The sequence below is a fragment of the Trachurus japonicus genome, chromosome 18 (assembly GCF_045865225.1).
Source record: "Trachurus japonicus isolate A0001 chromosome 18, Traja_1.0".
Classification (NCBI taxonomy): domain Eukaryota; kingdom Metazoa; phylum Chordata; class Actinopteri; order Carangiformes; family Carangidae; genus Trachurus; species Trachurus japonicus.
This window is the reverse complement of record NC_140924.1, coordinates 4,231,471-4,246,882: the sequence shown is the minus strand read 5'-3', so window position 1 is coordinate 4,246,882 and position 15,412 is coordinate 4,231,471. Positions and strand designations below refer to the sequence as shown.

The following is a 15,412-nucleotide window of genomic DNA, read 5'->3' as shown; positions in this document are numbered from 1 at the left end:
AGGGAAAGTAACAGATCATATCACAACCCCCTGTACTGGGAAGTAAAATTAAAATCAACCTTAGAGATAATTGATAAAAATAACTACCCATCACTCCATCCACGAGGGAATGGTGGTCAAGATGCCACAAAACATTTTACGTAATTGATACTTCTTATACTGTGCACCGCGAGTTTGAACTTCTCCCCCCTGGGAGATGATACAGAGCCACAGATAGAAAACAAGATGCTTCCGTTCAACGTCCATTAATTTATAAGCCAAAGCCTGCAGCCCTCAGCAGCAGAATTGTAAGAATTTCTTCAGCATTTTAGCTCTATCTTACTGTAATGTGCAATTCGTAGATAGATAGATAGATAGATAGATAGATAGATAGATAGATAGATAGATAGATAGATAGATAGATAGATAGATAGATAGACAGACAGACTTATTTTGTAAGCAGATTATCTTCAGATGTCTGAACTCCAGAGCTATTTTTCCATGGCAAATTTTCCAAGAGAAAACTGTGGCCTCTCTCTTGTTTAAATCTGTCTGCGTAAGTTTGTTGTGCTGAGTTTCCTCTGCTCAGTCACATCTGGACCATGTCCACTTACTGGAGAGAGGTGAGACCTGGTTGAAGCAGCTGGACTGCTCTCCAACTGAGGCTGGAAGGAAATAAAATCAGATTTAATCAAACTTGTACAACACTTAAAACACATACGTATGCAACAACAACTTTAAGGTCCACTGTAAAATAAAAAATTTAAATTATGAACAAGTTTTACTTTTGGATTTATTTTTATATTGTTTTCTTTCTAGTGACATTTGTAAGTAATATTTTTCCCCTGTATTTTACCAATTTCCCATCTTCCATTTCCACTGTCTCTGTCCTGAGCTTCTCTCTCTCTCTTTCTCCTCCATCAGTGTCATCCCTCTGGTTTCTCTTGGTCTCTGTGTAAAGATGAATACATTTGATTACTTTACTTAAATGTCAGAGTTTAAAAAGAAAACACCCAACACTTCAGTCAAAATTGAGTTGTCACAGCTTCACAGTGAACTTCTCTGTTCCCACCACTAACTCAGTCTTTCCATTGAAGCCATTCACATTGAACCTGTGAGGAAACTTGACATCGACAAACCATTGTAGTTCATTGTGACTTACTGATGTTTTGTCTCTTCAAGATAAAAAAGACAAGTGAGAGAGTAATCATGATGGAAACTGCCAAAGTAACAGCCAATCCAGTGATGACAGGAGAAGAACTGGACTGGACCTTAAAGAAATCATCTGAAATGAGACAACACACAATCAGATCAGATGGTGTTTGTGTAGAACTAGACCTCAGCTGTTTGAAACTAACACAGTGTTTAAATGTAGAGTTTTGACCTGCAACATGAATGTGAGTGTCTCTGGTCTGGTTGATGGTCTTCTGTTGGACTCTACAGGTGAAGCTGTTGCTGTGTCTCTTCTCCACAGTCACTCTGCTGCTGACAGTATAGAGGACATCAGGACCTCTGACTGTCTCTGTAGGTCCAGCAGAGAGCAGCTTTCCCTCAGCGTCCAGCCACAGCAGCTCAGGCTCTGGATACCAACCTTTAGACTCACACTGTAACACCACTCCCCCCTTGTCTTTGTCAGTCCCTGCTAAACTGATGACAGGTGAGGAGGCAGCACCTGAACCTGGACAAGAGGAACATTTCAAAATAAGTCAGAAATACAACCATCAAATTAATAATTGCGAAAGACCAATGTGAATATGTATTACTGTGAAGGTGGTAAATTAAAATTTTGATGCACATACACAAAAAACACAGTACTGTCACTGCCACTATGAAAGTCTTAAATGATCTCATAAGTGCTATTGATTCTAAAGAATACTGGGCTGCATTGTTTTTAGATCTGTCAACCACAGTCGACCACTTGGTCTTGTGCCAGAGACTGCGGGATATTGGAATGTCTTTAAAAGCTGTCATGTGGTTTGGCAACTACTTGAGCGTAGTGATGGGATCGGCAGTTCTTTTGACTGTACTGAATCACTAGAATCAGTTCCTTAATATGTGTCGTTCAAAAAATTCGTTCACCGAATCACTAATCCCCCCCCGTCAGACGTTACGGTCATCGTCGCCGGTTCCCCAAAAAAAAAAAAAAAGGGGGGGGGGGGGGCTGCGTAGTACAGTACAGTACAGACATTCGTGCCAGAAGCAGCAAATATTACTAGATGGTCAACTGTGTGCACAGTATCACTTAACATGACGCTACACAGCTCTGTGCATGCAGTACACCAGGCAATGAGTGACACAGCGCCACATTCAGCACAGTACGTGAACCTGAATCACGTCTGCAGCAGCAGTTCTCTGGTGCAGGTTCGCGAATCACCAGTGAGTGACTGAGTAACAGCTTCCCCAGCAGCAGTTCTCTGTGTGTGCAGTAGGTTTGCGAATCATGAGTGAGTGAGTGGCAGCGCAAACCTGAATCACGTCCTCAGCAGCAGTTCTCTGTGTGCGCAGTAGGTTCGTGAGTGAGTGGCAGCGCGAACGTGAATCACCATGTCAGTACGTTCGCAAACGACACGGAGTGAACTGGAGCCCTCAACCCCGACTGTCAGTGAACAACGCGCACGGAGAGTGAACTGGAGCTCAGTCCCCAGTACAGTGAACGACGCGCACAGAGAGTGGAGCTCAGTCCCCAGTACAGTGAACGACGCGCACAGAGAGTGAACTGGAGCCCTCAGCACCGACTGTCAGTGAACGCATCACTGAACATGCACCGTTCCCTCGCAATGAGAGTCTCCGCCACCAGATTCGCAGGTCATTCAGTGATTCACAGACCACACAGCAGTTCCACTGTCAGCCTGCACGCTCGCTGCTGAGCTCAACTACTGAACTGAGAAAGGAACGAATCAGGTCAGGAAGTGATTCTAGTCAGTACGTTCACTTAAATAATTCGTTCCTTCGAACGGTGTGTCCTCCAAACCTTTGTTGACTCAAAATGGTGTCCCCCAGGGGTCCATACTGGGTCCTATTTTATTTACTATTTATATAAATGTCTTATGTTAAAATGTAACAGTTGCCAAATTTCACTTTTATGCAGATGACACTATTTTGTACTGTTCGGCTTTATCATTAGCAAGTGCCAGAGAAAAGCTACAATCTGCTTTTAATGTTATTCAGAATAATCTAAGTCTAAGACTTGTGCTCAACTCTGACAAAACTAAAATGATGTGCTTTTCAAAATCAGGGAAGACAGAAGATGTTTGTCAGATAGTTACACAAAATGAGAAAGTGATCGAACAAGTTTCAGTTTATAAATATTTGAGATTTTATTTGGAGGAAAATCTGTCCTTTAAATACCATATTGAGTGTCTTACAAAGAAACTCAAGGTCAAACTGGGTTTCTACTATAGAAACAAAAGTTGTTTCTCGCTTTAGTGTGAGAAAAAGACTGATTCAGACTACTTTTGTATCAATACTTGACTGCGGTGACATTCTATACATGCATGCAAATCTCTCCTCATTGAAAATGCTGGATTCAGTGTATCATGCAGCATTAAGACTTATAAGGGATTTTGGTTTGCGTACTCATCACTGTAGTCTTTATGAGAGAGTTGGCTGGCCTTCTCTGCACAATCGTAGATGGGATCACTGGTATTGTTTTCTTTATAAGGCCGTCCACTGTGACTTGCCCCCTTACTTATGTTCCCTCTTGGCTCCTAAAGTCAACACCAGAAGCTGTAGTGTCAGACTCAACAGATTGATAATGTACACTATTCCTCGTACACAGACTGTCTTTGGGGAAAGTGCCTTCAGAGCATTCGCACCCTTGTCCTGGTATAAATTACAGAGTAATCTTAAACTGGACTATCTCCCAAGTTTGGAAGATTTTAAGGCTAGGATCAAGGACTATTTGACTACTGAATGTGCTTGTCCTCTTTCCAAACGCACTTGATGATTGTATTGTAATATGCCAAAATGTTTTAAATGTCTTTATGTTTGTGTTGTTGTTGTTTTTCAAGTGTGTACTTGTGTGGACCTACTGTGCTGCTCTCTTGGCCAGGATTCCTTTGCAAAAGAGATTCTGAATCTCAATGGGATTATTCCTGGTTAAATAAAGGTTAAATAAAAATATGCCCTTCCCCTTGGTCAAGTTTCCAGTTAGAGCTTGAAGCATTGTGAAGGTGTTAGAGGTGAGGAGACGGATTCAGACGTTTTTCTGAGTATTTAATGAAGACAGACATACAGTACATGCCTGCTCCGGCGCATCTAATACCCCTTTCCCACTGGCCAAAAAACCTGTTTAAACCCGCTAACAATCGGCTTTTGGTGGCAGTGGGAAAGGCGCAATGAGCGACTCGGCAAGCGACGCGGGTTAAAATCGCCTTTAATCGGCTCGGCTCTGCTCGGCTTGCAGTGGGAACGCCAGACCCGCGTCAACCCGCTAATTTACGTGATAACACTGAACGTTACGTGACACCACGTCATCACGCCGGTCGCGTCTCATATCACGCACCAAAACAAAGATCCGCTCTCATTCGAGACTGGGACAAACGTCTCTGACTGTGATCAAAACATCAAAGAACACTGACCGAAAACGATTGAAAAAAAAAGAAAAGAAACGACAGTGTGTTTAACTGACGTGTTGTGCCGCGGACGAACCGTCATATGGCCGCGACAGACTCGCTGTCCTCCGCGGTCCTGGTGCGCCGCAGGTCGGCCAGACGCCTCGTCTGCCTCGGCCGACAGACCTCCGCGGCGGGCGGCTGTGGCATGACTCGCACCGCGGATGAGAGCAGGGCAACATGGTTGCTCTGTCTGATCCCCCCGCGGGGGGTCAGACTCGGCTTATTTTGGTCAATGGGAAAGGGGCCAAATGCCGATTGTTAGCAGGTCGACCCGCGTTTAAAAAACCCGCGTCGACCCGCTAATTTTAGTGGGAAAACAGCTTAAGGCTGAATGACTGAGTTCAAGTAGATAGAGCAGACCCAGAATGAACTCTGAAGGCAGCTTAAGAGACTTGAACTAGATCCAGGCATCCAGTGGTGGTCGATGAGTGGGGGAGTGACCTGCGACCGTTAGGGCTGATTGGGGGACAGATGGGCCCCATTAAAAATATTCCCTGTTACAACTGTACAACCCAATATCACGGACTGATCCTTGACTGGATTCACTGACCAGACGACACCAAACTGCTCACACAGTATTTCACTACTTACCAACAAGAAGCTCAACGAAGGATTCAGTTTCCTTGTCCGGTATGATACACTGGTATCTCCCTTCATCACCAGGTTTCACTCTAGACAGTTTCAGTGAAATGTTTCCGTGCTTCAGTTCATCAGTGAACAGTGATGTTCGTCCTGAGTACGATGGATGTTTTACATCTACCAGCTCCTGTCCTGCACGCTGCACATGGACAAAGCTGGGATCCAGGTTAGTCTTCGACCACTCCAACGTCTTGGCAGTAACATCCTCAGCAGGTTTAAGGTGACAAGGCAAGATGATGTCACCACCAACTGTTGCCACTATTGGCTGAGAGGAACCAATTAACTGAGACTGACCTGAAAAGAACAGATATTGATTAATTTCTGTAATTTCTGCTTTATCTGCTGCAGAGCATTTTCCTCTGTGGAACAGCCTCCATGCTGATATGCAACTGATTCCGTTTCTGAGGAATGGGTTCTTTGGGGCGTTTTCTAATTTTCTACTTGTGATCCATGGTTGTCTGTGTTTTAGTGGTCTTTTCCCAAATTTTTATCTTGGGATCATGCTGATGTTGATGTTGTCTTTGAGTGGTTTGTGAATTTTATTTCTGTGAAAGGTATTAGACCAAATAATTCTTTTTATTAACATTAACTGATCTGTTTGGTCTCTGTAAATACTATTATGGAGAAGAGGCTCTCACTGCAGTTTGCTAAAGTCTCAAATCTTTAGAAATGCCTTTTAAACACTTTACAGACTAAATGTCAATGATTTTGTTTTTTCATCTTTCTTTTTTTTTTTTTTTTTTACATCTCAGCATGATGTGGTACCGTTTTAGATCTCTCAGCCTACTTCACTTTACACAAACAGGTTCTATTGAACGGATTTCTTGATTCAACAGGTCTGGCAGTGATCAGGCCTGTCTGTGGATAGTGAAATTAAACTTTACTTTCAAAAAAATTAGGTGTATCACAGTTTATGATTTAACAAGGGGGGTAATTACTTTTTCAAATTGGGCCAGATAGCTTTTTTTCCTTAAAAAATGAAATCATCGTTTAAAAACTGCATTGTATGTTTACTTCGGTTATATTTGTCAAATTTTTATTTTTTATTTTTTATTTCAGTTATCTTAACTCATTGAGTGCCGCGCTCCTTTCCAAAGTTTTGGTCAAGTGTACCGGCAATTTAGACAATTTTTGAAGATTTTTGTAGAGCTACAGTGTATTCTATATTATTGCCACCAACACATACTGTGGCTCATTTGAAAGGTGAAACTTTATGCTTCAAATGGCCACAAACCGTTTGTTTCTACGAGCCTCCGTTCCTGAGAAAAGTCAAGCTAAACATGGCTCCCTGCTTTTTTTCTAGAAAAGGAGATAGAGCGTCTTTTATGAAAGGTGCTCTGTTTGTGCCTGTTGCTCTTCTGACACTCGCATTTCTGGATCAAAGGGATCGTGTAAGATAGATATATACAACAATTGTTGTTTTATTCACAAAACCACCATCGGGGGCGGGGGGGGGGGGGGGGGGGGGGGGGGGCACATAACAACCGAGCCGTGTCACAGCCTCTCGCCGCGGAACGTGAGGCTCTGCCGGCCACAGCGGCTCGGGAACACCGGTCCCACCGGTGGTCGCTGTCCTTCTGTGGTACGGGTCGGTCCCGGCGGTCTGCTTTGGCCCAGAGACCATCACATTTTACCGCAGGAGGACCTTGGGGAGGACACGATGTTGCTCCAGATGAAGACCGGCCGGGACTGTCGGCTGAGAGCTTCCTGTTCGGCTCCGAGCTGCTGGAGCCTCACGGGTGAGAGCAGAGCAGCTGCTGCATCCACATGCAGAACTCCGTTTGCAAAAGCCGTGTTATGATAAAAACTTCCAGATCGTGAGCTGTCATGAGTTTTTGATCGTCATCTATTTCAGTTCTGCTCATCGTAGAGCCCCCAAATTTACACATAAGGTGTGTTAAAGTGTCTACTTACATAATTAAAAAACAAAAGCAAAAAACTTAAAATCTCGTTTTTGGCACTCAACACATGGGAACGAAAAACAAGAAATTACGTGGTTGGCACTCAACTCATTGAGTGCCAACCACGTAATTTCTCGTTTTTCGTTCCCATGCGTTGAGTGCCAAAAACGAAATTTTTCGTTTTTTGCTTTTTTTTTAAATTATGAAAATAGACACTTTAATACACATTATATGTAAATTTGGGGACTCTACGACGAGGAGAACTGAAATAGATGACGATCAAAGTCACATGACAGCTCATGATCTGGAAGTTTTTATCATAACTCAGCTTCTGCAAACGGAGTTCTGCATGCAGATGCAGCAGCTGCTCCGCTGCTGCTCCGCTCTCACCCGCGAGGCTGCAGCAGCTGGGAGCTGAACCAGGAAGCTCTCAGCCCACTGTCCCGCCCGGTCTTCATCTGGAGCAACACCGTGTCCTCCCCAAAGTCCTCCCGCGGTAAAATCTGATGGTCTCTGGGTCAAAGCAGACCGGCACCACCGACCCGTACCACAGAAGGACCGTGACCACCGGCGGGACCGGTGTTCGCGAGCCGCTGTGGCCGACAGACCCTCACGTTCCGCGGCGAGAGGCTGTGACACGGCACGGTGCGTCTGTGTTATTGTTGTTTAGTGGCGCCCCCCCCGCCCCCGATGGTGGTTTTGTGAATAGAACAACAATTGTTGTGTATATTTATCTTATACGAGCCCTTTGATCCAGAAATGCGAGTGTCAGAAGAGCGACAGGCACAAACAGCGCACCTTTCATAAAAGACGCTCTATCTCCTTTTCTAGAAAAAAAGGAGGGATTTTGGTGAAACCCAGCCATGTTTAGCTTGACTTTTCTCAGGAACGGAGGCACGTAGAAACAAACGGTTTGTGGCCATTTGAAGGATAAAATTAAACCTTTCAAATGAGCTACAGTATGTGTTGGTGGCAATAATATAGAATACACTATGGCTCTAAAATAAAAAGTCAAATATGGTCTAATTTGCCGGTACACTTGACTAAAACTTTGGAAAGGAGCGCGGCACTCAATGAGTTAATGAGTTACAGTTTAGTGTGATCAATATGCATTAAGGAATTCGGAATGGGGCAAAAAATAATAATATTTCACAACACTGTACTGTATCTGTATACCTAATCATAACTGATTGATGTGAGTTTGTAAACATTGCCATAAAAAAGATGCTGATGCTTTAGTCATTAAAAAAATATTGTTGTACTGCAAGATCAGATATGTGGTAAGAAATCATGTATGTTGCCAGAGAAGATTTTACTGTTTGATCTGAGAACAGACTTGACACTTGCCAAATATGAGAAAGCCACAGAAACATATTGTCAAAGTTACAATTTGTACACAGGCTACATCTCCTATTTCTGTTTAATTTTACAGCATTTTACCCTGAAGAAGACCTACCAGGTCAAAACGTAGGTCCCGTTTGTATTTTAATAAACCTGTTTTCGAGGCTACGAGTGAGCACCTGCTTTTTTCTTTCTCATCATTTTACAGCATAAACACATAGCTTCAACACTATCAGTGACACCTTTTACATTTAATTCATTAATAATCCATTTATATGAAAATACTCATCAAGTTCATTATGAATTTACCTCCAGCAAAGGGTATCAGGACAAGGTGGACGAACAGGACACTGATGGTTGTGAGTGGAGACTGGATGGAGAGTCCAGCCATCTGATGAAACATTACGCAGGTCTGGAAACAAAAATAAAGCTTTAATGGTTCATGAGGCAAGAAATGCACATGCGTTTTAAGTTTTTTACTGCTAATGGGCGATGAAGCGTTCATAACCAAAAAGAATGAGCCCACTCGCGTATCTCTCTGTTGCCTTGAACAGGCTGTGTGCTGCATAATGCGCTGCAATTCTGGGTCCGAATTTCCCGCGCTGTCCGCGGATGTGACGTCAAATGACGCTGCATGCACGTCCTCGACAGCTTCGGCTTTCCGCCGCTTGCGACCAGCGGTCGGCGGATGTCTTGCAGCCTGAACAGTTATGTGAGCAGCGAGTAGAGAAATACGTCACTTTCTTAAATTTTAATATTTTTTCATGCGAGAAAGTGACAGTTTAGATTCCCAATCTGTTGTCAGTTTATCCAAATAACGTCTGTAAGTAGGTTTGCTCCGACATTTTTCGGAGGAGTGCAGAGCCACACACGCAGCAGCAGCAGCGGCTCGTCACAGAGGCTGCAGCCGGGGAGCTGAGCTCATCGGCCGGGCAGCAGCTGTCCTCCTCCCAGGAAAGAAAACGAGCCGAGTAACTTCCCCACAGGTTTTTAGACGTTTTCTGCCGGCTGGTTGAATTGTTTTTAGGAGATAAATGCTGGTCTCATTGATAATATCTAACAGTGGCACTGTGGCAGTCGCATTAGTTCATTTGAATGAAAAGTGAATAGGTGTGTGTGAGCAGCGCAGCCTTGGGGCTCTGTACGTACAAAAATCACCATATTTAGGCTACTTAAATAAATAAATAAATTGTTTTACAATGAGCCGATTGATTCATCTGTGGTCATTTTATCCAAACAACGCCTGTAAGGAAATTCTCAGACGTGTTCGGAGGAGTGCAGAGCCACTAAAAAAGCCGAGCGGCACCAGCGGCTCACAGAGGCGGCGGCGGCGGCCGGTGTGCTGCTGCTGCTGACCTGATGCTTGGGCGGTCAACCTCCGGGTGTCGCGGTAAAGCACTATACAATGAGCGAGGCATGGCACATTTACTGTTTATTAACAGCCAAACGCGACGTGTGTGTGTGTGTGTGTGTGTGTGTGTGTGTCGTGAGAGAGACAGCAGGTAGAGGGGCTGACTGGCAGAGATGAGAGATAGTTAAAGCTGTTCTTTTTTTCTGTGAGAGACTGCTGCGGCGGACCCAAACGAAACTGTGGCGGCTGATTAGTGGAAAACACTGGTATAGTAACGTTGTGCCGTTTCCAATTCAGCCACAGTGTCACTGTCACAGCATCAGCTGCACTGCTGTGGAGAGTTGATGCGCGCTCCCGCACCAGCTTGGCTGATGGCTGCAGTAACCCTGACGGCAGCTACGGCCGTTGTATCGCTAATTAGGGCCCGAGCGGCGACTGCAAGTCGCCCAGCGAAAGCCCTTTTGAAATCGCGCTGTTTATTAGGCCCGAGCGGCGAGTAGCACTCGCCCGAGGGGCTATTGAAATCGCGCTGTTTATTATTATTATTATTATTATTCTTCTCCGCCTTCAAACCCCAATTTCGCCCCTTTCCCCAACTCGAAAATGCGTGAACTTTTTGCCGGACGTCCGGCTTCTTCCGAAATTCGATATTTTGTGCTGCTCGCGCATGTCCGACGCGAAATGGCGAAATAGCGCCCCCTACAAATTTTAAAAAGTCCCATAGACAATTTTGCTTACTTTGGCGTAGACCAACAAAATTCGGTACACATATGTACCATACCCAGATATACAAAAAAGCCTCTTAATGTCATGGTGAAATGTCAACAGGAAGTCGGCCATTTTGAATTGGTCGTTTTTGGCGCCAAATTAACTCGTCCGAAACGGTTCGCCCGACACGCTCCAAATTTGATAGACAACATCTTCAGACCTAGCTGAGTACAGCATGTGCTCCGTAGGTCAATACGTCAAAGGGCGTGGCTTCCAATGGGCGCCAAACATAGGCTCGATCGCCACCAACATTCGGTTGGCTGTCACGCCCACATGCTTTATCCTATCAACTTCAAACTTGAAGGAAATTATGGGGGTGAGTCACTGATTCGCCCGATATATCAATATCTCACTTTACTCAAAGCGCCCCCCGGTGGTAACAGGAAGTGACCATTTTTTACATTAAAATCTTTAACTCCTCCCACTAATTTCGCCCGATCTACTTCAAATTGCCTACAGGTTATCGAGATGCCATGCTGATCCAACCTTGTGCTCCATAGGTCTCTACGTCAAAGGGCGTGGCTTCTGCGGCCTTGCCAATTTTTGGCGACTTCATGTTTCCTCGCCATTTCACCTTCTAACAGCTCTAACGACCACATACTTCATCCTATCAGCTTCAAACTTGCTGAAGATGATGATGGCTCCACCCTGAACGTTCCACTGAATGGCACGCCCACTTTACTCAATGCGCCCCCCGGTGGTAACAGGAAGTGACCTGGTTTACACTTAACTTGTCCGATCGACTTCAAATTTTTCATATTTGATGAGCCACTGCCCCTAAACACACCTACCCACATCTGGGTTCATACAAATGCGCCCCCTGGTGGTAACAGGAAGTGACCTGTTTTACATTTACATTGTCCGATTAACTTCAAACCTGACATGTGTGATCCTGGTCAGCCCCTGATCACACCTACCCACATCTGGATTCATACAAATGCGCCCCCTGGTGGTAACAGGAAGTGACCTGTTTTACATTTACATTGTCCGATTCACATCAAACGTCAGGGGCTTGATCCCGGTCAGCTCCTGAACGCCGCTACCCGCTTCTGGCTTCGTAGCGCCATCTAGTGGACGAACCGCACGTTGCGTTTTTCCGCTCCCGCAGCGCTTTTTCGCCATTCTCGCCTCACGCCACGGCCCCCGCACGCCTCAGGCCCCCGCGGTCGCATGGGTCGAGCGAGGGCCGATCATCGCCGCTTGCGGCTTTAATTATTATTATTATTCTTGCGCTCTTAAAATGCCATTTTGACCCCTTTCCCAAAGGCGAAAACGCGTCTACTTTTGCATGGGCGTCCGGCCGGATCCGAAATTCGATATTTTTGGGTGGTCGCACATGGTCGACGCTAAATGGCGGAATAGCGCCCCCTACAAAGTCCAAAAATTCCCATAGGGAAGTTGGGTCACTTTGTCCCACGCATACAAAATTCGGTACACATATGTATTATACCCAGATATGCAAAAAAGCCTCTTGACCTCATGACCTCAACCCAACAGGAAGTCGGCCATTTTGGTTTTGATTTTTCCCGCCTAAAATGAACTCCTCCCACAGCGTTCGCCCGATCAAGTTGAAATTAGGTACACCACATCTCCAGACCTAGCTGAGCTTATCTTGTGCGCCGTGAGTCCGTAGGTCAAAGGGCGTGGCTGCCAGCGCTCAATTAACTTTGGCGTGCTCGCCATGTAATACGATTGGCTGTCACGCCCACATACTTGATCGTAGACGCTTCAAACTTGGTGCAAAAATCTATGGCGAGACCCTGAACGATCCGACATATTATTTGTCTACGTCGCTCATAGCGCCCCCCGGTGGTAACAGGAAGTGAACTAAAATTCATTAAAAATACATAGTTGACCCCATCAACTTCATTCCACTTCTAAAACATGCAGAACCAGTTGGTGAAGCTACATTATGAAGACTGTGAAGCTACGAGTAATGGCGTCCCTGTGGGGGCGTGGCTACCATTAATTCCTCGCCATGAAAATACGTTTGGCTTTTTGATGGCTTTAATGAACTCGTATCATCATGAAACTTTATACACAGGTCCAGGGTGGAGACCTCTTCCATCTGATAGGGGTGTCGCTCATGTGGCCCCCTAGTGGAAACCGGAAGTGCCATTTTTTGCATCAACATTGTCCGATTTCCACGAAACTTCACATGTGTGATGAGGGACTGACCCTGAACACACCTGCACACATCCCATTACTGCCCCCTAGTGGACGAACCTTTAACAGCTCATAACTCCCTCATGCTTTGTCCGATTTCCACGAAACTTCACATGTGTGATGAGGGACTGACCCTGAACACACCTGCACGCATACCATTACTGCCCCCTAGTGGACGAACCTTTAACTGCTCATAACTCCCTCATGCTTTGTCCGATTCACTCCAAACTTCACATGAGTGATGAGGGGCGGCCCCTGAGCGCACCAGACCACATACGGTGACTGCCCCCTGGTGGATGAACGAAACATTGCATTTTTGGCCTCCTTCCAGGTTTTTTCTCCATTTCTGCTCCGCGCCACGGCCCCGGCGTGCCTCAGGCCCCGCGGTGGCATGGGCGAGCGAGGGCCCGCCATCGCCGCTTGCGGCTTTAATTAGTTTTATTCCTTGATCTTACCTCAAGCTCCTTTAAAGGTGTTCAGAAATGGTCTTTGTCCTGTCGTGTCTCTTTCCACGAGTTTACCCGAGTAAGGAAAACAAATTTGATTGGTCGTTATCGAGCAGGCGGGATATTCAATGTTTGGGGCGGGGCCGAGCTCGGTGTGTGAGAAAGAGTGTGTTTAGCTAACGTAGCTAACTGTTAGCTAATAGACTTGTTACATTATAGCTTGCAAACTTAGCTAGCGAGGCTAAGTGATGGACGGCAGGGATCTGGAGGAGGAGAGTTTGTTCTGGTGGTAGTAAAAGAGTCTCCTCGCTTTTCTCAGACGTTTCATGGACGGATGATGGATCCAATATCAGTGGCTGAATTGTGAGCAACGTAACGCATAATTTGTGTGCCTGCGTTATCCTATGCAGAAATAAACCACCCCGGATTTACTAGATAATTCAGGTTTGATGGATGAGTGATTACACTAATGTTAAGACCAATAGTGGACTCAAAATCAATTTTCTTTTCAGAATACCTTGGAACACATTTGAACTGATGTTTACACCAAAATAGATTTTGCCACTCAATTCCCCAGTAGCCTAAAGTTATAAACCGCTGTTTGTGTCGACCTCTGCTGGTTTACTGGAAGCTACAACAAACAATAAACAGCACCTGCTGCCTCTGTTGTTTGAAAGTTTGAAAAATGATCATATTTGATCCACTGTTTCAGTTCTCAACAAAATGAGAATTTCTTCAGATTATTCCCAAAATAATACCATGTGTATGCCATTAAAGCAGGCTTCTACTAGTCTTTTTTTTTACCTTCAGTAGAAACAACTTTCTATAAAATACTTAGTCATGAAAATCAGAATCTGATGCGGAAGTCCATTTCATTCCATATAGATACGTTTCCATAGACACCAAAACTTTACAACTTAAAAGTAGTTAATGATATACAACTGTTAGAACCACTTCAATTCTAGACATTATTTAAAATAGAAGCAAAAATATTGAGAATACCACGTACCTGTTGCTAGTTGTGTTGCTCATTTCAACTGACGACAGGCGCAAAGTAAAGTAAATCATTTACTGACTCATAAACTGCTGTATCAACTGCAGAGACCTTCAGACTTACTATGTAATCGCAAATCATAAAACTTCCAAACTGTTCAAGTTCAGCCAAGCTGTTCTTCTATAAACAGGATTATCATCATTGTTGTTATTGTACATGTAGAATTACACAGGAAACAGAAGAATCAGAGGGTTGTGCAATTTCTTTTTTTTTTACTTCCTTTTATAGGTGAAGTTAAATGATAGACAAGGTGACATACCTGTAAGATACAACACATGGACTAAACATGTCGACATAAGCACAAACAACAGGAAACAACGTGAAGTTATAAGTGTGTGTGTGTGTGTGCGTGTGTGAGCGGTAGGTGGAGTGGTACATAATATGGTATAGATGATACAATAAAAATAGATAAATAAAGTATAAAGGAAAAGATGAAAGAAAAGCAGAAATAATAATAGTCCAAAAAATATCAAATTTCCATGCAGTGATATGGCAGTATGGCACATCACTAGTGGAAATTGCTAATTGCTGTGTGGTGTTTGTGCTGTTGTTGATTTTGGTGTGTGCTGTTTGAGGGAATGATGGAAATGTCATAACTATCACCTCTACAATGCACCTTGACAGTAAATTAGACTGGTCCCTAAGTACAGATGCCTTCTGAGACAGAGCGTCTCTTCAGCCACAGGAGCCTCAGGCCCTTTGACCTCTGCAGTGTAAAGCTGAACATGTGTCATCAGTCAGTGGTGACAGATGTACAGTGTTTGTGCTGCCATCTGCTGGAGCAGCAGAGTCTGACCTGAACAAAGGAGACTGGACCAAGGAACCAACCACAGGTTGTGATGTCACGTCTCAAGACTGAGAGACGACTGAGGCCTCTGAGAGCCTGCCCCCCTTCTGCAGCAGCATCAGAAATAACCTCCACAGGAAGAGGAAGTTGTCACGTACGTTCTACTTCAGTTGTATTTCAGCTCAACGCTCAGTCTGCAGCAAGACAACATGGAGGTCACAGCTCTCTGCTTCAGACTGTGTGAGTACTCAGTGTCACATTTCTTCTCTTTCTGTCCTCACTTTTATATGTTGCTGCTCATCAAAGCATCTGTTGCTGATTTACAACATTGCTCCTTTGTTTCTCCAGTGATGCTTGAGTTTCT

At 44.6% G+C, this 15,412-nt stretch overlaps 2 protein-coding genes across 3 annotated transcripts in view; both read right to left on the bottom strand.

Annotated features, from left to right (window-relative positions):
• The window catches only part of LOC146968396 (uncharacterized), a 431,785-nt gene that overhangs the window by 191,157 nt on the left and 225,216 nt on the right, over positions 1-15,412 (bottom strand). The gene's annotated exons all lie outside the window — the stretch shown is intronic.
• LOC146968408 (butyrophilin subfamily 3 member A2-like) lies at positions 1,113-14,245 on the bottom strand. 2 transcript variants are annotated; one of them, XM_085759153.1, is made up of 5 exons: positions 14,217-14,245; positions 8,786-8,888; positions 5,187-5,528; positions 1,364-1,651; positions 1,113-1,264 (listed from the first exon to the last, which is right to left on the bottom strand). In XM_085759153.1, the coding sequence occupies exons 2-5, from the start codon at positions 8,877-8,879 to the stop codon at positions 1,128-1,130; spliced, it is 861 nt and encodes a 286-aa protein (XP_085615279.1). In that variant the 5' UTR covers positions 8,880-8,888; positions 14,217-14,245; the 3' UTR covers positions 1,113-1,127. The 2 variants fall into 2 exon arrangements, with proteins under 2 accessions (XP_085615279.1, XP_085615278.1); XM_085759152.1 differs by lacking the exon at positions 14,217-14,245 and having other exon boundaries at positions 1,364-1,657.

Excerpts from the sequence above, each read along its gene's own strand:
- LOC146968408 (XM_085759152.1), bottom strand. The coding sequence starts at position 8,879 with ATGTTTCATCAGATGGCTGGACTCTCCATCCAGTCTCCACTCACAACC. Across the intron at positions 5,529-8,785 it reads CCTGATACCCTTTGCTGGAG|GTCAGTCTCAGTTAATTGGT; the intron begins GTAAATTCATAA and ends TGTTCTTTTCAG. Across the intron at positions 1,265-1,363 it reads CACTCACATTCATGTTGCAG|ATGATTTCTTTAAGGTCCAG; the intron begins GTCAAAACTCTA and ends GTCTCATTTCAG.